We start from the raw sequence: 23,897 nt of genomic DNA on the forward strand, positions 1-23,897 counted from the left end.
CTCATTTGATCCCTTACAGCAACCCTGGGAGGTAAGTGCTATTATTATATTCATTTTATCATTGAGGAAAATTAGGCAGACAGAGCTTAAGTGATGTTCTGAGGGTCACACAGCTAGTGAATATTTGAGGCTGGATTTGAATTTAAGTCTTCCTGACTCTAGGCCCAGTGCTCTATCTATTGTACTACCCTGCTTCCTTTACTTTAAACTGTGATAGCTTTAACTGCACTAAGACTTTTTTTTTTTTTGTGAGGCAATTGGAGTTAAGTGACTTGCCCAGGGTCACACAGCTAGTAAGTGTTAAGTGTCTGAGGTCGGATTTGAACTCAGGTACTCCTGAATCCAGGGCCAGTGCTTTATCCACTGTGCTATCTAGCTGCCCCTGCACTAAGACTTTTGAGACACACCATATATTCAGTCAAGCAAGGGAAAAATGTTTCTTCTTGATCCCCAAAGCTCAATTTCTGTTTCCATGAAGCATCTTATTTTTATTTGTCTGCTTGAACATCCATTCTTTCCCCCTTACTAATTGAAATGATTTTCCATAGACGGCCCAATCAACTAGCTTCTTAGCTCTGACCATAATATTCATTCTGGTGATTTTTGGGGGGGGGGAGGGGTAGGGCAGTGATGGTTAAGTGACTTGCCCAGGGCCACACAGCTAGTAAGTGTCAAGTGCCTGAGGCTAGATTTGAACTCAGACCCTCCTGAATCCAGGGCCCATGCTATATCCACTGTGCCACCTAGCTGCCCCCATTCTGGTGATCTTAATTAGTCTTGGTTAACTTTGTTTTGGGTAGAAATGGGTGAAGTGGAAGCTCAGGAAAGCAGTACCCAAAGCAGCACCAAAGTGTTGGGTTTTTGTTTTGTTTTGTTTTGTTTTTCTTCCTTCATGGATGCTTAGACCTGTGAGCCCTATTGCTTAGATAGACCAAGATGTGTTTGAAGTAGATCTTTGACCTACCCCTGCCCTATTTCCCTAGCCAGAAAGACACCATGAAAGCAAATGGACCCTCATTCCTACACCACCTGCCTTTCATTCATGAACTGAATAACCTTGAGTCACCCAGTGTGATTAGGATCATCTTTGAATTTACTTGAAAATGTGTGTGCAGGGGCAGCTAGGTGGTGCACTTAACACTTACTAGCTGTGTGACCCTTGGCAAGTCACTTAACCCCAATTGCCTCACTAAAAAAAAAAAAGAAAGAAAGAAAGAAAATGTGTGCTACAACTTTGATATTTTCTCTCCAAATGTCCTTACAACATAATAAGTTGAAATGCTCATTTTCCTAGATATTAAATGAAATAAGCTCCAACTTCAGCCTACTACTTATTTGACTCTCTCTTTAACTATCAAAATGCTATCCAATTGTTAATCCCAATTCATTACATGTTGAGCGCTAGGTCATATGTTTATTATTATTTTATTCCAGAATAGAACAATATGCTTGGCCTACATTTTTGTCTTCTTTGAAACATGTGTTTAATGAATTTTTTTTCCAGTGCTATGTGCTTCAGTTTTCTTTCCTGGGGATTATGCCTTTTCTTCAGCTTGTAAAATATATCACTATAAGTCAAAACTCCCCAATTCACATTATTCCTTCTTTCAATTCCTCATCAGATTAGTTCACTGGCTTTTTTTTTAAATAGTACATCCCACACTTACATGTGGGGAAGCATTTATTAACCCCAAGTAATTTTCAGGTTCATTTATAATATATTATATAGTTTGTGTCCTACTCTCAGATATCTTGAGATGTGTTAAAGCATGAAACTAGTCATTTTTTAAGCTTAAAAAGGCAAAAAATTTTCCATGTGTTTATTTGCATTGGTTTTGTTGTTGTTGTTGAAAGTTTCATATTGAAATACCCAATCAACTTAGAATCAGATGGCCTGGCTTCTTTACTTGACTCTCTTATAAACACTCTGTGAAATCTGTCACAACTATTTTATTTTAACCTCACTGATACTTCATTTTCTTAGTAGTAAATGGAAGGAGTGAACTAGATTTTAGGGCTTTATTTCTAAAATTTTATGATGCTTATATGTAGGATGTGACAATTAAAAAGGTTGGAGAGACATAGTTTCTGGGTAATTTAATCATTTTATTAATAAGGCCAGCGTGTTATTAATAAAAGGATGGTTATTTGGCCATCTCTCTTAGACCAAAAGACAATAATGGAGGCAGGCTTACAGTTTATATACTCTTGGAAGAGTGGATGTTCAATGAGAGGCTGTTGCTGTTTGTCTTTTGTTCTCAAAGAAGACCATGACATCGGGAGATGATGTCATGACTTGCCCTGAATTGGATTTAAGTGAGAGAAGGCAGTGTAAGGTCACTAACCTCACTCTCTCCTCCAGAGCCATCTGGGTCCAGTGGCAAGATATACATCAGGACAACTGGGGATGAACTGGATCTTCGAGGCAATTGGGGTTAAATGACTTTCCCAGGGTCACACAGTTAGTAGAATACAATGGACTTCCCTACCTCAGAATAGATTCCTTGTAAGGTTGGTTGGGGTCTGCCTAAAACTGAGAAGAGTTAATTCAATCAATCTCATTATCAGTAACGTCCTACAAGAGACTGAATTTTTGAAATCAGGACTTTGTAAAAAGGGAAGAGCCCTGAATCTCCCCAGATTATTGGTTATTAATAACCATTTCTCTCAAGAGGATATGTGTAGTATGTTTAGTTGAACACTGCCCCTGACCCCACATTTAATGCAAGAATCTGCTTTTAAACATTCCTGACAAGTGTTTGGTTATAAAGACTCCATTTGAATATTTCCAGTGATAGAAAGCTCAATATCTTATAATAGTGGCAGCCCATTTCATTTTCTAATCGTTACAATAAGTAGAAAATCATTCCTTATATTGAGCTAAAACCTGTCTCCTAGTAACTTACAATCTTTTGCCCTCACTTTTAGGTTTAAAGTTGCAAAGATCCTTTGAGACATCTAATAAGCACTTTACACATATTATCTCATTTTATCCTTACACCAACCTTGAGAGGGAGGTACTATTATTATCCCCATTTTACAGGAAACTGAGGCAAAGGTTGCATGTTTTACCTAGGGTCACACAGGTAGTAAGTGTCTGAGGCCAGATTTGACTTCACGTCTTCCTGACTCCAAGTCCCATGCTCTATTTACTGTGCTTTCCAACCGTCTAGTCCAACCTTTTCTTTGACAAATGAGGAAACTTAGGCTTAAGCTCTTCTTTGAAACTTCATGTTGTTGTTCAGTCATTTCAGTTGTATCTAACTCTTTATGACCCTATCTGGCTTTGGGGGAGCTTGGGGGGGGGGTTGGCAAAGATACTTTCCTTTTCCAGCTCATTTTAATAAAGAAACTAAGGCAAAGAAGGTTAAGTGACTTACCCAGGGTCACACAGCTATAAATATCTGAGTCAGAATTTGAACTCAGTTCTTCCTGACTCTAATCCCAGCACTCCCACCACCTAGCTGCCCTTGAAACTTCATAGCATAAGTCTAACCCTTCTCCCACATGACAGCCCTTAAAAGAATAATATTTTTTAAAGGTAGAATTTCCCCTTGAAGCTTTTCTTTCCTGGCTAAATGGCCTTAGTTTCAACCATTCCTCATATAATGTGTTTTCCACACCACCAGACCATACTGATCACTCTCATTTAGATGTAGCCTGGTTCGTTTCTATTTGTATTAAACAATATGGTGATATTCTTGTAAAATCCCAAAGATTGAACTGAAAAATTAGTTGAAGCAATTAATGATTTTAGCAAAGTAGCAGAATATAAATCATTAGCACTTCTACGTATCACAAACAAAACTCTGCCAGAAGAAATAGTAAAAAAATATGCCCCATTTAAAATAACTCTAGACAGGTATTTTATACCTTGGAGTAGAGCTGCCGAAACAAAGCCAGGAACTATTTAAACAAAATTTACCAAAAAAGCTTTTAATACAAATAAAATCAGATTTAAATAATTGGAGAGATATTAATTGTTCATGGGTAGATAGGGGAAATATAATCAAAATGACTATTTTACCCAAACTCATCTTGGGTAAACTCATTCAACACCATCCCAATTAACAAAAAAATATTTTACTGAATTAGAAAAAATAATAACAAAAGTCAAGAATATCAAATGAAATAATGAGGAAAAAATGGGAAAAAAGTGTAAAGGAAGGAGGTTAAGCAGTACCAGATTTTAAACTGTATTATAAGACAGTAACTATCAAACTACATGGTATTGGCTAAGAAATAGAAAGGTAGATCAATGTAATGGAATAGACATACAATTTATGGAAGTAAATAACATAATATCTTTGTATTTGACAAGTATAAAGACTTAAGAATTTGGGATAAGAATTCATTATTTGGTAAAAATTGTTTGGAAAACTGGAAAGCAGTATAGCAGAAACTGGGCATGGCCCAATATCTCATGGACCCAGATAAGGTCAGAATGGATACATGAACTGATATAAAGAAATATTTTACTAGAAAATTGGAAGGACATGAACATACGACTCATCAGATAAGTGAACAATTTATGAATAAACAAGAGATAGAGAGCAAAGTTAAGTGAAATGAAGAATTTCTATCATATTAAATTTTTTAAGTTTTGTACAAATAAAACAAATATAGCCAAGATTAGAAGAAAAGCAGAAAGTTGGGTGATAATTTTATAGACATTTTCTCTTTAGATAAAGGTCTTATATAAAAAAAAATTTTGTCAGATCTCTAAGAATACAAATCATTCCCCAATCGATATAATGGCCAAAGGATATGAAGAGGTTGTTTTCCAATGAAGAAATCAAAACAATTTATAGTCATATAAAAATGCTCTAAATCATTGTTGATTAGAGAAATACAGATTAAAACAACCTTGGGATATCATTTTATACCTGCCAGATTGGCAAATAATAGAAGGGAACAATGACAAATGTTGGAGAGGATGTGGAAAAAATGGGACACTAATTCATTGTTGGTAGAATTGTGAAATGATCCAAGCATTTTGGAGAGTAATCTGGAATTATGCCCAAAGAGTTATTAAATTGCCTATACCTTCTGACCCAGAAATAGTACTACTTGGTCTGTTTCCAAAGGTGATTAGGGAAAAAGGAAAAGAACTTATATGTTCTAAAATATTTATAGCAGAGTTCTTTGTGGTGGCATCAACTGGGGCATGACTGAACAAGTTGTGGTATATGATTGTGATGGAATATTACTGGGCTATAAGAAATGATGAGCTCAATGATTTTGTAAGAACATAGAAAGACTGCACAGAGTGGTAAAGAGCAAAATAAGCAAAATCAAGAGAATATTTTATACAGTAACAGCAATGTTGTTTTGAGAATTACTTTAAGGGATTAAGTTATTTTGTCTGTTATAAATACCCAAATTAACTATAAAAGACATATGAGGGAAAACATTATCTACATCCAGAGAAAAACTGATAAATGGAAGTATATGTAGAATAATTTTATTTGTGTCTGTGTCTGTATGTATATGTATATATGTATGCCCACATACCTATTTGTGCCTGATGGTGGCCATCTCTAGGTGGAAAAGGGGAGGAGAAAAAAGGGAAATTTACAAGATAATTTTGTTGTATACTTGAAAGGAATGGCCAGTTGTACATGGTCAATTTGCAATTTCATGCACAATCATCTTTCTTATTGTACTATGTTATGGAAGTGTTTGTTTTTTCCACAAATTAAAAATAAAATAAAATAAAAATATAATGGCTTGCACTAGGCACAATACTCCGGAAGTGACCTGACTAGGGAAGAGTACGATAGGAACCATAAACCCCCTTGCTCTGGGTACTATACATATTCTCACATTGTATTTAAAACATACTCAACTAAGAAGAAAATGTGATTTGCCCCTGCTCACACGGGTAATAAATATCATAGATGGGGTAGTATAATGGATAGAGTATTGTTTGGGTTTTTTTATTCAATTTTATTTTATTTTTAGGTTTTCATACTCTTCCTCTCACCTTCCCTTCCCCACCCTACCCCTGTTAAGACAACAAGAAAAACATAATCCCTATAAACATATATAATCAAGGAAAATACATTTTTGCATTGACTATATCCAGATATACATATATACACATGTATATACATATACTCACATATATATGCACATACATATGCATCCACATATATTTATAAACATATATGTATATCCATGTCTCAATCTGCACTCTGAGTCCATCATCTTTCTATCTAGAAGAGAGTGGCATGTTTTACTGTGAGTTCTCTGGTACTGGTTGGTCAGTATTGTTACTGGTTAAGTTGTCCTGCTTCTACTCACTACACTTTGTATCAGTTTATTTCTGAAACCACTCCCTTCATCATTTCTTACAGCAAAATCATAATTTAGCATATTCATATTCCATAACTTATTCAGCGATTCCCCCTTTGAGGGACACATCCTCAGTTTCCAGTGTTTTGTTGTGCCATCACAAAAAGAGCTGCTATAAATACTTTTGTGCATTTGAATTCTTTTCCTCTTTCTTCGATCTCTTTGGAGTGGTGATATTGCTAGGTAAAAATATGCATATTTTAATAGCTTGGTGGGTATTGGATGTAGAATTAGGAGTTCAAATCTTGCCTCATATACTTACCAACTATGAAACTTGGGGAAAAATGTCTTAGCTTCAATCTCCTTATACTACATGGATAATGCATTCATAGTTGACATGCATACATTCTATTAAAATATAGACACATTTCTTTTGCAGCTTTGTTTCTGCTCTTATTCCATGTGGTTGCCAGATCCCTGAAAGAAAAATAACTATTTTTCATCTCCTTGGAAACTCTTCAGAGTGTTTAGTAGGCACTTTATAAATGATGGTCTAATCCATTGAAACATTCTAGTCTCTATGGTACTACAACTCATTCTCTCTGACTTTTTCATTTTCAGATTTCCACAAGGTGGAGGTTGCCATATCTTTTATTCTGAACCCTGTGTCAGGTGAGTCAGGCATTTCTTTTCAGTTATTATACTAATGTAGAAATAGTTCCTTAATCAACTTGTAAGAACAGCTCTCTAATCAAAACGATAAGATTATGGGGTGTGAGACTTTGTTGAAAGGTATATTTCGTTTGTGGGTTCTTTCCAGACAGAGTGTTAAGTATGTCAACCAATGCCTTGCTGAGAGAATATAGAACTTCTGGGTTGGTTCACAGGTAATGGGACTTGCTCCAAGATGATTGGCTGGCTCAGAGGGATTGAACTTTTATCAGAGAAGCATTCTGTAATCTAAGGAAGTAGGCCAATAGATTAGCTCAACCTCTTCTTTCACATGCTATTCAAAAAAATAGTTCACTGTACATCTAAGCAGACAGGCTTTCTTGGGGAAGGACAGGGGGAGTCTATGCAATTATACACTCTTCTCTCCCCAGGAACTGAAAATGGTGGCCTTAAGGTAAAGACATAGGAGTTGTATGTGCTTATTGATGTCTTGAGAGGAGACATTTTGAAAGTGGACTTTCCCAGCTCAAAAGATGATAGAAATTTATGGGTTCTGCCCTCTGGGGCCAATAAGAACAAGTCACATGACCATCCTTCAAATAACTTTCAGTCAGCCCAACATTTCTTCTACTGGAGGTATTCTAGGGTGGATTTTAGGATTAGAAGCTCACAAATCTATAGGTGAGAGGCCATCAAGTCCAGTCCCCTCATTTTACCCATGAGGAAAATGAAGTAGAGAAAAAGAATTGACTTGCCTAAAGTCACATAACTAGTAAATATCAAAGTTGGGGTTGCATAAGGTCTATAGCATTGGACCTGAGTTCAAATTTTGTCTCAGCAACTTACAGACTGTGTGACCTGAGGTAAGCCATTTAATCACTCATCCTCAGTCTCTTCAACTGTAAAATGGGAGTTATAATAGTACCTGCCTCCCAGAGCTGTTGTGAGGATCAAATGAGATATTTGTAAAGTTCATAGCACAGTATCTGGTAAATAATAGGTGCTTGATGAATGCATATTTGTTGTTTGCTTGTGTCTTCCTTCCTTTTTTCCTACTTCACAGAGTTTTGTGAGGCTTGAATGCAATAACTTAGGTGAATTGCTTTGAAAACTTTTAAGAGCTATATAAATGATAGTTATTGTTATTATTAAAGTAGGAAGTAAGAGGGAGAGGGGAAGGAAGTGTTATGGGAAGTCTAAGGAGCAAGCAGAGTGGCCACTGTAGAAATTGTGATAGTCAGGGAAGGACAAAACAATTGGCATGTAGCGGTGAGGGTCCCACTAAGATTAGATAACATAAATATGTAGGGAATCCCATCTTGCATGATCTTCTAGTAACATCAGTAGTATGTGAGCAGGAATAGATACAACTTTCCAAATAATAATACTTTGAAGTTTGGAGGTAGAAAATCAATAACTGCATGGAGTTCACAATCTTTTCTGTCTTGGCATTTCTGACCTTCCTTATTTGGTCATTTCTTTTAAGGAGAAATTCTCTCTTGATCATGAACTTGTGCATGGCACATGCAATTTTGTCCTTGTCTCAATTAAACTTCATCTTGTTTGTTCTCTTTCATTTCTCTCCCTGTTGAGGTCCCTTAAGATGCTTAATGCCATCTACCATATTGCCCCTGACCTCATCTCCCCCCACCTGTCCAGTTATAATAGAGCCTCTTGGCTTTGGGTCCAAGAATAGAATGGATCTGGAGAGAAGCCAACTATAATGTTCCTCATTATGCAGAACAGAACATTATGGGTTTGGGGTTTTTTAAAGATATATGCTAGTTTAAAATTTTTATTTTGTCAATCATTTATCCCATTAAATTTTATTTCCCCAAATTACATGTAAATACAAATTTTGACATCAAATTTCTTTCTAAAACGTTGTGTTCCAAATTCTCTTCCTCTCTCCCTCCCCCTCCCAAGAACTCAAGCAATTCAATATAAGCTATACATGAGAAGTTATGCAAAACATTTCCACATTCACCAGGTTGTGAAAGAAAACAGACAAAAGCAAAACTTCAGATAAAGGAACAAACAAACAAAAAATTATGCTTCAATTGGTATTCAGACACCATCAGTTCTCTCTCTGTAGATGGACTACATTTTTCATAGGACCTTCATAGTTGTCTTGGATCATTGCATTGCTGAAAATAAGCAAGTCATTCATAGCAGATCATCTTACAGTATTGCTGTTATTTTGTATACAGTACATTTCATGTTCCATCAGCTCATGTAGGTCTTTCCAGGTTTTTCTGATAGCATCCTGCTCATCATTTTTTTAATAGTAAACTACATTTATATAGTACTTTTTTTTGTTGGGCAATGAGGGTTAAGTGACTTGCCCAAGGTCACACAGCTAGTAAGTGTCCATTGTGCCACCTAGTTGCCCCCTATATAGTACTTTAAAGAGAGATTTCCTTACAATAAACCCATGAGGTTGATTCTTGCAACAACAGTAATAGATATTATTTATATAGTTCCTTATACCTTTCAAAGAATTTTCTTCACAATAGCCCGCCAAAGCCAGTACCATACATTTTATCATCATCATCAATCCTCCTCATCATCAATCCATCCTCATTGTCATCAATCAATCTCCATCTTCATCCAATCATCATCAATCATCATCAACTTACATTACTCTTGCCTTTTCTTCAAAATTGTTTTCACAATTATTATTGTTAACTGTTTCCCTCCATCCTATTCTCTTCCCCATGACATTTACTCTATTTTCTATCTTCTTTCACCCTATCCCTCCTCAAAAGTGATTTGCTTCTGGCTTCCCCCTCCCCCAATCTGCCGTCCTTTCTTTCACCCCTCCCTCCTTATCCCCTTCTCCTCCTACTTTCCTTCAGGATTAGATTACTTCACCCAATTGAGTGTGTATGTTATTCCCTCCTGGAGCCAACTCTGATGAGATTAAGGTCTTTGAGCCAATTCTGATGAATGTAAGGCTCATTCACTGCCCTGCTCCTCCTCCCCTATCTCTCCCCCCACTCCACAAGCCATTTCCTGTTTCTTTCATGTAGGATTTCACCCCATTCTTCCTCTCCCCTTCTCCCTCCCCCAGCGTATTTCTCTCATCCCTCAATTTTGCCCTAAAAATGTCAGCATGTGGCACCTAGGTGACACAGTGGACAAAGTACCCACCCTGGACCAAGGAGGACCTGAGCCCAAATCCAGCCTCAGACATAAGACACTCACCCACTATGCAACCCCATGCATGTCACCCCCTGACTAACCCAACTACCCCACAGAAAAGATAAAAAATAAATGCTTTACAGATATCATCCCTTCATAATCAATTCCCACCTGTGCCTTCTGTCTAAATTTATTTATATCACCTGCCCTAATACTGAGAAAGTTCTTATGAGTTAGGGATATCATCTTCCCATGTAGGAATATAAACAGTTTAACCTTTTAATAGACCTCTTAATTTCTTTTTCCTATTTACCTTTTTATGCTTCTCTAGGGTCTTATATTCAAAAGTCAAATTTTCTATTCAGCTCAGGTCTTTTCATCACAAATACCTGAAAGTCCTCTTTTTCATTGAAGTCCCGTTTTCCCCTGAAAGATTATACACAGTTTTGCTGTGTAGGTGATTTTTGGTTGTAATCCCAAATCCTTTGTCCTCTGGAATATCATATTCCATGCCCTCCAACCCTTTAAATTAGAAGCCGATGCATCTTGTGCTATCCTGACTATGGCTCCACAGTACTTGAATAATTTCTTTCTGGCTGCTTGCAATATTTTCTCCTTGATCTGGGAATTCTGGAATTTGGCTATAACATTCCTGGGATCTCTTTTAGGAGATGATCAGTAGATTCTTTCAATTTCTATTTTACCTTCTGCTTCTAGAATATCAGGGCAATTTTTCCTGACAATTTCCTGGAAGATGATGTCTAAGTTCTCATTTTGATCATGGTTTTCAGGTAGTCCAATAATTTTCAAACTATCTCTCCTGGATTTTTTTCCAGCTGTTTTTCCAAGGACATATTTCACATTGCCCTCTATTTTCTTATTCATTTGGATTTGTTTTATTGTGTCTTGATTTCTCATAAAGTCATTAGCTTCTATTTGCTCAATCCTAATTTTTAAACAATGATTTTCTTCAAAGAGATTTTGTTCTTCCTTTTTCAATTGGCCAATATGGCTTTTCAAGCTGTTGACTTTTTTTTTTCATGACCCTCCTGCATCACTCTCATTTCTCTTTCCATTTTTTTCCTCTACCTCTCTTACTTTATCTTCAAAGTCCTTTTTGAGAGCCTCTATGGCCTGAAACCAATTCATATTTTTCTTGGAAGCTTTGGATGTAGGAACGCTGACATTGCTATCCTCTTCTGAGGGTATACCTTGATCTTCCTTGTCACTAAAGAAACTTTCTATGTTCTTCATATTTTTCTGTCTGCTCATCTTGCCTGTCTTTTACTTGACTTTTAATTCTTTCTTAAAGTGGGGCACTGTTTCCAGGCTGCACTGTCCCAAGTTTCAGGGGGTGCCAGGTGGTACGATTTAAGGAGGGGAAGGTTCTTCACTCACCTGGCCTGTTTTCTGGTCTGTAGATTACCTCAGGCCAACTTGCTAATTAACCAGACAGCAAAACTTTGTTTGCTGTGGTTGTTATCTCTGATGAGCCTGCACCCCCTTCCCCACCTGGGCCACTGCCACTCAGGCCTACTTCCAGGTTCCCAGTAGGGGTGAAACACCCAAGTTCAGCCTCAGCACCAGCAGAAAACCCTGTAATCTGCCCTAAGATAACCACTCAGACCTTTCACCAGACTATGAGCTTAGGACCAAAAGACTCTGGCACTGCAGCTGATTCAAAAGCTCTAGGGATCTCTTTGTATGGCAAGCCTGCCTGGGACTGGATCTGTGTCAGGGTGACCACAGGGTTGGGCTCCACTCCTGTCCCAAAACAAGGGCTCCCTCCTGCCAACCTTCTAAGCTGTCCTTTGGCTGCAAAATGATCTCAGCCCATTCTTTTGTGGGTTCTGCTGCTCCAGGAATTGTCCTATGGCATTATTTGGAGGTTTTTTGGAGCAATAGTGTCATGAGTTCAGAGAGCTTAGAACATTATGTTTTGATGCTCAAATAGCATACATAAAGAAACCTCAAAGTATTAAAACTAAATTAAAATACCCTTTCAAAAGTGTAGCCTCCTTTTTTTTACATACTAACAGAGTTGAGAATGATTAAATAGTCCAAAAGCCATTTGGATTTTTCTTTTGGAAAACACTATGAGTTTTTTTTCGGCACACTTATCTTACTACTTATGTGTTGACTTACACTGATATTAGGATTTGTTTGAATTTCTGCATACATGTCAACTCAACAGTAGGCTTTGGTGTCTCACAGTTTTAATGAAAAAGCCTGTGATTAAAAGTCTGCCATTCTGGCCAGGTACCCTTACACACTGATAATTTAATATATGATGGTTTAGGTTTAGAAATTGGACAGAGGGGCAGAGCCAAGGTGGTGGTTTGCAAGCAGCAACCCACCTGACCTCTCCCAACATTCCCCTCCAAACAACATTATAATAATGCCTCAAATCAAATTTTGGAATGGAATAGCAGAGCCAACAAAAAGTCAGAATGAGACATATTACTTATCTTTTTTTTCTGACCCCTTTGAATTCTATCTCAAAGTCAAAAATGCATGTCAGACTATGCCCAACTTTCCTCCTCTTTCTCTCAAATTATATGATCGATCAATCACTTTTGGCCAAAGCTCCCTTCATTTCTAGACATCATTCTTTTCAGTTGATGGGAATCAAATATAGAACAGACTTTACCCAAATGAGTTTCTCTACCTTTTGAAGGATAAACTATCATTAAGACAAATCAAGGAATTATTGGATGTTCTAGGGATTTTGGGGGGGGGAAGGGGTGAGAGGGAGAGAGAGAAGAAAGCTCCAGCACGTGTCCCTTTAATTGAAGACTGATTGTGATCTTCTTCCCGAAATCCTTGCCTATTTCATCCTTCTATCCAGGTGTTCCAAAGTATACTCCAATGATAATATGTTTTTGTTTCTTTCTTTTGATCTTCACCCAAATGTTCTTTCTCATCTGATTCTTAGATTTTTTCATGTGAATATATATTATTAATAGATAATGCTAATCTTCTCCATACCTCCTACCCCCACCCCAATTTTTCCAGTTATTTTGAGTAAGATATAACCATATGCAGCCAATTTCTAGTAGTGAGTTTCATCCCAGCAAACCTAATTGTCTCAACAGGCCCACAATTTCAGACAGACCTTAATCATTCTTTATTCCCTACTCTCCAACCATCTACTGACCAACTGCCATACCACTATATATGGGGTGTCCTTTTCCCCTCTGTTCTTCTCCTTTTCCAATTCTAGAATGACATTAAATCAACTCTGCCATTGGGCTGGAGTGCAATTTTCTCCCCAATGGCTCCATTTAGCATCCTTGTAACTTTCCTGGCCAACGTATCCCCTCCCTGGTCCACACTCCTCAATGTGTGTTGCATTTCCCCATTAGGGCAGAAGCTACTTGAGGGCAAGGGACGCCTTTCCTTTTTTTTATTTGAAAGCCAAACTTTTAGACCAGTACTTAACATATAGTGAGTAGTTAATAAATGTTTTTCCATTCACATTTCATCAATTCATACTTATTTGATTCCTTGAATTAATACCTCTATGTTACCTTGCTTATGCTCTTATTTGACACATTATATACAGACAACTGTGAAAAAAATTGGAAAAAAAGAAAAAATTTTAAGAGGAAAAATATTTTTTAAAAAGATTTTTAATTACAAAATAACAACTATGACAACAGTTGGCTCCTTTCTTGGATTTTATCTTCTATGAATTTCTAGTCATCCCTACTTCTGTTCTTCTTACATTATAGCCATTCTCTGTGGTATCTAGTTTAGCATATATACATAAACATTGTTCTCCTTCCCCCATTTTCCTTCGGCTTAAATTGTGTTCAATTCAATAAACATATTTGCTTAGTGTAAAGCCCCTCTAATTCAGTGCAAGAATCCAGAAAAAGATATATTTTTGTTAGGTCTGTATTGTATCTCTTTTCAAGATGCCCATGATTTCTATATTTTTAGCTCTGGTTCAAAATTCCTGAACTTATTCTCAAAGACTATCTTTTTAATGAACTGCTCACTTCCCAAATATGACTCTCTCTTCTGACACTGTGGCCTTGGATTGGCAGGAGTGATGAAGTTACCACCTGTTCCCTTTAAGTCTTTAGTTTCTTGCCCAAGGCTTCTTAATCCTCAGCAATGCTTTCTAAATTCCTTCTGGCAGTATCATTTGTGTTCACATGCATCATCAGAAATGGATAACAGTCATTAGGTTTGACAGATCTTGGGATGTTCTCCATCACATTCCTGATATGAGCCCTGGGATGATAGCTGACCCCTCTGCTATTAATGTCAGGTCAATAAATAGCTATCCCAGTCTTCCCTACACAAGTTGTCACCAACCAGCATTACTATTCTCTTCTTCCTCTCATATCTTACTTGGTAGCACCTGTGAAGTCATATAATTCTTTTCTGATGGCTCCATTTCTGACTCTTCAATGTAACAACAACAAAAACAAGTGTTAATATGCATCTATAGGGGCTCCCCTATGCTGATGAAATCATAGGTCCAGTCAGTTGACAACAACATCAACAACCACAATAGTGGAAGAAATTAGATCTATATGGGAACAGGAAGAGGTATATGCCATCCTTCTCATGTTCTCAGCTAACAAAGTCCCAAAGGTAGTTCCTTTTTAAAAATATTTTTATTTATTTTATTAAATATTTAACAATTACATTTTCCCAGGTAGATTTCACTCTTCTTCTTTTTTAATAATGTTACTTCCTCCCAGTTACACGTAAAAACAATTTTTAATATTCATTTTGTTTAAATTTTGAGTTCCAAATTCTATCCCTCTCTCCCTTATATCTCCTCCCTCCCTGAGATGGTAAGCAATTTGATATAGGTTATATATATATATATATATATATATATATATATATATACAATCATGTAAAACATTTTCATATTTGTCATTTTGTAGAAGAAAACTTGAAAAAAAGAAAGTGAAAAATAGTGTGCCTCAGTTTGTATTCAGATGCCATCAGCTCTTTCTCTGGAAGTAGATAGCATTTTTCATGAGTCCTTTGGGATTGTTTTGGATCCTTGTATTCCTAAGAATAGTTAAGTCATTCACAGTTGTTCATCATACAATATTGCTGTTCCAGTGTACAATGTTCTTCTGGTTCTGCTCATTTCACTCTGTATCAGTTCATATAAGTCTTTCCAAGCTTTTAGGAAGTCATCCAGCTCATTATTTCTTATAGCACAATAGTATTCCATCACAATTATATGTTACATATTTTTCAGCCATTCCCCAATTGATGGGCATTACTTCACTTTCCAATTCTTTACCACCACAAAAAAGAGCTGTTATAAATACTTTTGTACAAATAGTTCCTTTTCCCCTTTCTTTGATCTTTTTGCGATATAGACCTAGTAGTGGCATGTATAGCCTTTCGGACCTAGTTCCAAATTGTTCTCCAGGATGGTTGTATCAGTTCACAACTCCACCAACAGTGCATTAGTGTCCCTGTTCCTTCACATCCTCTCCAATATATTTCATTTTCCTTTTCTGTCAAGTTAACCAATCTCATAGGTATGAGGTGGTATCTCAATTATTTTAATGTTCATTTCTTTAATTGCTGGTGATTTAGAGCATTTTTGTGTGACTATTGATAACTTTGATTTCTTCTTCTGAAAACTCACTCTTCATATCCTTTGACCATTTATCAACTGCAGAATAGGTATTATCCAAAGGTGTTTTCTATGATTCTATAGAATATGAACTTACATCCCAATTATCTTATTCAGTTACAAAAAAAAGTCGATTACAAATAACAGTTCTACAACCTGTGCCGGTACTCCAAAGAATATAAAACATGAAAATAAAATAACATGATAATGACTTGTCCTTGATCAATTTGAATATTATCCAAAAATCAAAGTGATGATAACATAATAATAATAGCTGATATTTACATATTGGCTTTAAATTTTGCAAAACACTTTTCATGCTGTCAAGGGTTAAAATTCTAGCTAAACTGTCTAAAATATCTAATGAGTGGTCGCCAATAAATTATAAGCTTTAGCAAGAGTTAGACTTTTAAGCATTTATTAAGGAGAATAAGAGTTTGGTAAAGAGAGAGAAAAAGGCCTAGATTCCTATCTATTAAAGGGAGAGCACATTTCTAGCTCCCTTCTCCGCCAGCGTCCAAAGGAAAGAGAGCGAGACTGAGCGCCAGTCTCTTCCTTCCTCCTCCCACTAGCCCGCGTCACTTCCTGACTCCTGGTCTTGCCCTCAAAGACCTTCCCTTCATGGGCAGAACTCCTCTACAGTAAGTATCCAGCAGGTGGCGTTATTCCAATCATTACAATGCATTATATCATTTGGTCCTCCCAATAGTCCTGTGAGGGGCACACTATTATTATCTTGATTTCACAGATGAAGAAACTGAGACCTGGAGAGGTTAAGTTATGCCCACATATTCAATGATGCTTCTCTTTTTTTTTATATGCCACATTCTTCCCCTATCTGACCTTTGAACATACCTCAGAATTCACTTCTGCCTCTTCATATCTTTTTCCTTCTTTCTTTTTACATGAAAGCCTTTTTCTCATTTTTTAAAGGACACTTCATTCTCCCTGACAATCTGGAGAATGGAGGGATATTCTTTAAACTTTTAACCTTTCTAAATGGAAGGCTAACCTGCACTTGATTGTAGCAATTACTAGCAAAAAAAAGAAAGAAAGAAAGAAAACAAAAGAAAACAAAAAAGAGACAAAATTACTGGGGTTTTTTGCAGAAAATATAACAGCTTATTCAGAGAACCATAAAAATTAACTAAAATGAATGGAAACAAAAAATAATCGAGGCAAAGTAACAGGATATTTAAAAAATTCACAAAAATATAACTTTTTCTGTGTATTAGTAACAAAAACACAGGAGGAGATAGAAAGATAAATTCCATTCAAAATAGCTATGAAATAGATAAATATTTATAGAAAAGCTAAAAGACAAGCAGCGAGGTATAAGACTGTAATGTTTTTGGTTTGTTTGTTTGTTTGTTTTTTAATTGTGGGTGCTTACTCCAGTGGTAGGAGTGATGAATAAAAAAAGCTAATCAAGAGAGAGCAATTTGCCCTTGCCTTAATTCAGCTGATCGCAACTGGCACTAGTGTCTAAGCATGTCCTTTTGTTCTGTTAAGGACTGCATCAGGCTGAAGCAATAACATTTTTTTCCTAAACTGCTGTTTTACCTGTGGTTGATCGTGTCCTTTGTGTTTCCTGGTGTCCCTTTGTTTATGGCATGAGGATACAGGGCAGCTCTGGTAGCAGCACAGAAGAAAGTGATTTTTCCTAGTCTAGGACTGACATCCCAAAGTCACCAGTCTATTGTTAGAGAGCTTTCTCATCCCAAGGGCATAATAAGAAGCCTTTCACAAATCCCTACTACACTTCTAAGGGCTTCAGAACATCTCCAGGACCTAACTTAGCATCTCCTAAGGTTACATAACAAAAACCCATGGAGGTGACTTGATTTTTCAATGATAACACAAAAAGTTAGTACCAGAGCTGGTCTCAAGCCCAAATATCCTGATTCCTAGTTTAGCATTTTTCTATCATACCACTGGCAGCTAGGTGGGCCTGGAGTCAGGAAAGACACATCTTCCTGAGTTCAAATCCAGCACCAGACACTTAGTAGTTCTGGGACACTGGGCAAGTCATTTAACCCTGTTTGCCTCAGTTTCCTCATTTGTCAAATGAGCTGGAGAAGGAAATGGCAAACCCTTCTAGTACCTTTGCCAAGAAAACCCCAAATGGGCTCACGAAAGATCAGACATGATTCAACAACAACAAATTATACCACTGCCTCCTTCAAGCATGTGCAGCACTTAGCAACTGACTAAATAGGGTGGCAAGGATAAAGAATGGAGTCATACTAATTTTAACATGATATGATAAAGTTTTAAATTCATTCATTAAATTCATCCAAGGAGTTCCAAACCATTTATTTCCTCACATTGTGGTCACCTCCACACACTCTGTGATCCTGCTATAGTGTCCTACTTTTGATATTGCTCCCATGCAACACTCCATCTACCATTTCCACACCTTTGCATTGGCTGTCTGCTATGCCTGGAGAACCATCCGTCCTCACCTCCACTTCTGGTTTCTTTGTCTTTCTTCATTCAGCTCAGATCCCATCTTCTACAGAAAGCCTTCCCTCATCCCATCAGGTGCTAGTGCCCTCTGATATTCCCTTCTATCTATTCTCTCTCTCTCTCTCTCTCTCTCTCTCTCTCTCTCTCTCTCTTTCTCCAAATATAGATAGATAGATGTTATTTATATCTATATATCTTGTTATTTATATATTCTCTTCTAATAAAAGAGAATACAGGAACTGGTCCTGCTTTCCTTTGTATCTCTAGTACTCATTATATAGTGCCTGGCACATAGTAAGTGCTAAATTTTTGTTGACTGACTGACTGACTGATCCTACAATTCTTCCCCTAGTCCAAGATCATGCCATACTCTAGGAAAGAATTATGTCCTTGGCACTGGTGTCTCTTACTAGATCTTAAACCCTTTTAGGTTAAAGACCATGTCTTATTTATCTTTACGTCTTGTGCTTTGTTTAGCACAGTACTTTACAAATAATTGGTTAAATGCTACCAAAATGATATTCCTAAAGCACAATCTGACCATGCCACTCCACTCTTTTTTTTGTGTGTGTGAGGCAATTGGGGTTAAGTGACTTGCCCAGGGTCACACAGCTAGTAATTGTTAAGTGTCTGAGGCCGGATTTTAACTCAGGTACTGCTGACTCCAGGGCCGGTTCTCTATCCACCGTGCCATCTAGCTGCCCCACCACTCTACTCTTAAAAAATATTCAGTGGTTCTCTATTGCCTCTAGGCTAAAATTCATAATTTTCAGTCTGGAATTTTTAAAGCCTATCATAGATTGCCCCTCATGTACCTTTCCAATCTTCCATCTTATAATTTTCTTTCCACAGTCTTTTTTCTGTCACACTGGTCTGTTAGCTTTTCCTCTTACACAACTGTCCATCTCCCATTTCCATAATTTTGTGTAGTTTGTCTCCCATATTTGGAATTCACCCCTTTCTCACTTCCATCTTTTCAAATCCCTAACTGCCTTCAAAACACTGGTCAAGTGTCATCTCCTACAAGAGGCCTTCCCTTTTTTTTTTTTTTGGTGGGGCAGTGAGTTAAGTGACTTGCCCAGGGTCACACAGCTAGTAAGTGTCAAGTGTATGAGGCTGGATTTGAATTCAGGTCCTTCTGAATCCAGGATTGGTGCTTTATCCACTGCACCACCTAGCTGCCACCCAAGAGGCCTTTCCTAATCCCTCTCTATTGCTGCTGCATTCTTCCTCTTGAAATTACTGTGTATAACTTTGCATATAGATGATATTTACATATATGCATAAGTGGTATATCCCTCCTTCCCAACACCCCCCCCCCAGTAGAATATCAACTCCTTGAATGTAGGTATTAGTTTTAGTTTTCTCTTTGTATACCTAGTGCCTGTCCCACAATAGACATTTTTAGAAAACTGTATATTTAATTAAATTGAACTGAATGATAGATGGTCTTCCCTTTTTATTTTCTAGAATGATTTCCTCTGGAGGGCAGTACTACAGTCTTGGCAGAACTGAAGGTCTTTTCCTGAAATTTAAAATATTCTTTGCTATTATCTGGTTTCACATGGTTCTGGTTACATCCCAGCAAGGTAAGGTGCCTTTTTTTTTGGGGGGGGCAGGGCAATGAGGGTTAAGTGACTTGTCCAGGGTCACACAGCTAGTAAGTGTCAAGTGTCTGATTCCAGATTTGAATTCAGGTCCTTCTGAATCCAGGTCCAGTGCTTTATCCACTGTGCCACCTACCTGCCCCTAACATAATCCTTTTACAAAACCAAAATGGAAAGTTTAGAAAAAAGACAAATTCCGTAAAATAAATAGAATTCATTTGGGGAGGAAGAAAAGATTTCAAGTAATTATAAAGAATAAGTTAAACATGGTTAATATGGGAATATGTTTTTCATGACTTCACACACACATATATGTATGCATGTGTATATATATATGTGTGTGTGTGTGTGTGTGTGTGTGTGTGTATGTCTTCCCCTTCTCAGTGGGTGGGGAAGGGGCAAAAGGGAGGAAGAGAATTCATATCTGAAAATGGAAATTTTTTTTTAAAAGTTGAAGAAGGAAAGTAAAGAAGGCAAAGTTCCCCAGGGAGATCAGATATGTAAAAGAACTTTGAAAAGCCATGAAGTGCCATACGACTGTACATTATCGTTATTATGAATTATATATTATTAAAAGAAACAATATTTAAAATATAGACAGAACTTTCCTTGGCCACCAAAGAGAAACCTCACTGGATAAACCAGAAAACTCTTTAATTGTGAATCATCCTAACTAAATAAATGAAAAACTACCCAGTGAGGGAAACCAAAATTTCAATACCACAGAACATGGATCACAGGCCCTATTGAGCGACACTTTTATGGTTGATGAGTATGCTCCCATCATCTCATTCATTTTGTATGTGGCCAGCACTACATTAACTGTTGGAGTCAATGAAGAATAAGCCACAATCTCGGCCTTTAAAGACTTTAAAATCTAGTTGGGGAAGTAAGACTGATGTACATGAAACAATCAGAAAATTTCACAAAGCAGTAGATAATTAATTTCTGAATTATATTGTAGGGGGTAATAAGTTCTATAATCAAGGACCCAGTGGTATGGGTGTATCTAGGAAAGAAATGAAATACACAGTTCATTCCAAGTTGTAATAATTGTCTCTTGTGTTTAGAAAAATCTAAGTACAAGAGCTAAATGCTTTCTCTTAGACAGGACACCAAAACAAGATATTCCTTTAGGAATGGATATATATGTGTGTGTGTGTGTGTGTGTATGTATATGTGTGTATGTGTGTATGTATGTACATGTGTGTATGTGTGTGTATGCATGTATATGTCGATATATGTATATGTCATATATATGACAAGCATCATCAGCCTCGTTAGTTAAAAATTACCCTTTGCTAGAGGAGAGAGGCAGCCTGGTGCAACGTATCAATCAGAAGACCTGGGTTTAAATCCCAGCTATGCTACTTACTATTTGTGTGACCTTAGGAAAGTAACTTTTGTTCCTCTGCAACTTAATTTCTTCATCTGTAAAATGGGAGGGCTGAACTTAATGATCTATAAGTTCTCTTATCTCTACAAGTTACAACCAGAGTAGTTTTACCAATAGGCCCCTGGTCACAGTTGATCAGCATGAGCCAGGAGTCAGGAAGATATGAGTTCAAATATGGCCTAAGATACTCACAGGCTGTGTGACCTTGGGCAAATCACTTAACTTCTGTCCGCCTCAGTTTTCTTGACTGCAAAAGAGGGTAACAATTTTACCAGGGTTGTTGTGAGGATCAAATGAGATAATATTTGTAAAGAGCTTAGCACAATGCCTGACACATTGTTATTGTCATTTCAGTTGTGTATGACTCTTTCTTGGCAAAAATACTGGAGTGGGGGCAGCTAGGTGGCACAGTGAATAGATAATCGGCCCTGGAGTCAGGAGGACCTGAGTTCAAATCTGGCCTCAGACACTTAACATTTACTAGCTGTGTGACCCTGGGCAAGTCACTTAACCCTAATTGCCTCACTAAAAATATATATATATATATATTGGAGTGGTTTTCATTTCATTCTCCAGTTCATTTTACAGTTGAGGAATTAAGGCAAACAGGGTTCACAGTTGCCCAAGTTCACACAACTAGTAAGTGTCTGAGGCCAGATTTGAATTCCATAAGATGAGTCTTCCTGACTTGGAGCCTAGCACTCTTTCCATTGCACCACATAGCAGCCCAAACAGTACATAGTAGGTGTTAAATAAAAGTTTATTTCCTTCCTTCCTTCAAGAGATTTTTCAGTATCTCTTTGCAGCAAAGAAAGGTAGCACTAACAATCTCTTGGAAGACCAGTGACCCTCATAAGTTATTATTCTCTTATTGGGTGAAGTGCTGATGACTTGCGTGGTGGGGCACAGGATTCAACTACAATGACTACCTACCACTCCTGGGGTATGTTCATGCCTTTTTGCAGTTGAAGAAGAACTTCCTAATAGATATGATTCTTTTAGAGGTATGAAATGACATAATGGCAGAAAATGGCTATAATTCTGTTCTTACAGGAGTTTTCCATTCGGAAACAATTATGGCTTTGGGCTGCTCCAGTGATCTCATGCACTATAATCTCCAAATTTATTATCTTTCTAAGCCAATACAAGGCCTATCTTTGCTATAGGCACTTCCAGAAATACAACCCCACTTTTCTCTCTCAATTCTCTGCCCTGTGAGCCTCTTTAAACCAGCTCAGCCTATATCACAGAACTGTGAACCCTTATAACATTGGCTCCTATTCCCATGCTTAGTAAACTTCTGTGGTTCCCTACTACCTCCAGGATTAAATAAAGATCCCATTTTTTTTTAAAATTAAAGCTTTCCCAACCGGAATCGAACCTACCTTTCTATGCTAACTGCATATTATTACCTTTCACACATTCTGAGGTCTAGACAAACAGGCCAAATTTATGCCACCCCGTGGCATAGCCAAACTCTCCACACACCATGCTATCTCCCATTTCTGTACATTTGAACTGGATAGCAGTAGTAACATTACTATCCACATGAAGTCTTTTCTGATCCAGCCCAGCTACCAGGGCCTCCTCCCCTCAAAAAATGACCTTCCATTTATTCATTTTGTATATATATATATATATATATATATATATATATAAATAATATATATATATATATATGTATATTTAAATGTGTACCAGGTGGACTATAAGCCCTTTGAGGGCAGAAAGTATTTCATTTCTATCTTTGTATCCCTGGTGCTAGAACATTTGATGTCACAAGGTGGGCACTGAATAAAGGCTGTAGAATGATTGTTATCTACAACTCTGAGCCTAATTTTCAATTACCTGGTGAACATTCCCACTTCAGTCTCCCTTTATCTGAAGGTCAGCCTGTCTAAAATTCATGTCACCTCTAAAACCCACTGTCTTCCTTCCTGTAAATATGTGTATATACATATATATGTACAAACACATCTGTGTGTATGTGTACATAAGTGTATATGTGTATAACATATGAGGTGTATGTATATATACCCTCAATCATGTGCTCTACCATGTATCCTCCAGAGTCCTAAATACATTTTTTGTTGTTCAATCATGTCTGACTCTTTGTGTCCCATTTGGGGGTTTCTTGGTCAATATTATTGTATTATATTAGAGTGACTTGCCATTTCCTTCTCCAGCTCATTTTATAGATGAGAAAACTGAGGCAAACAGGGTTAAGTGACTTAGCCAGGGTCACCCAGCTAGTAAGTGCCTGAAGCCACATTTGAACTCAGGTCTTCCTAACTTCAAGCCCAGCACCCTATTCACTGCTCTACCTAGCCTTAACATAATTGCCTTGCGTAAAATGGTACACAGCTCCTACTCAGTAGTGATCAGTAGTGCTCTAGGGTCCTCAATACTTTCCTAATCTCTGAATCCAGTGGAATTTGTCTCTGTGATCACCCAGCAGCATCTGAACCTGCGTATCATCCCATCCTTCAAACTGTCTTCCCTTAACATGGCACCATGGAAAGAAAGATATGTGAATCAAGATCCTGGGTTTCGCTCCCATTAACACTGTGACCATGAATGAGGAAATGGAGCTCTCTGACCCAAGCTTCCTCAGCTACACAATGGGAAAAATAATGCTTGCATTACCTCATAGGGTTCTGAGGAATGCCCTTTGTAAACCATAAAATCA

General features: G+C 37.3%; 1 protein-coding gene across 1 annotated transcript in view; it reads left to right on the plus strand.

Moving 5' to 3' along the window:
- The window catches only part of ADGRG2 (adhesion G protein-coupled receptor G2), a 168,794-nt gene that overhangs the window by 55,092 nt on the left and 89,805 nt on the right, over positions 1 to 23,897 (plus strand). The window contains exons 2-3 of the mRNA XM_043994983.1: positions 6,919 to 6,969; positions 19,676 to 19,794. Coding sequence (XP_043850918.1) covers positions 19,677 to 19,794 — 118 coding nt within the window. The 5' untranslated portion in view covers positions 6,919 to 6,969; position 19,676. The remainder of the gene's footprint in view (positions 1 to 6,918; positions 6,970 to 19,675; positions 19,795 to 23,897) is intronic.

This window comes from Dromiciops gliroides, chromosome 3 (assembly GCF_019393635.1).
Source record: "Dromiciops gliroides isolate mDroGli1 chromosome 3, mDroGli1.pri, whole genome shotgun sequence".
Taxonomy (NCBI): Eukaryota; Metazoa; Chordata; class Mammalia; order Microbiotheria; family Microbiotheriidae; genus Dromiciops; species Dromiciops gliroides.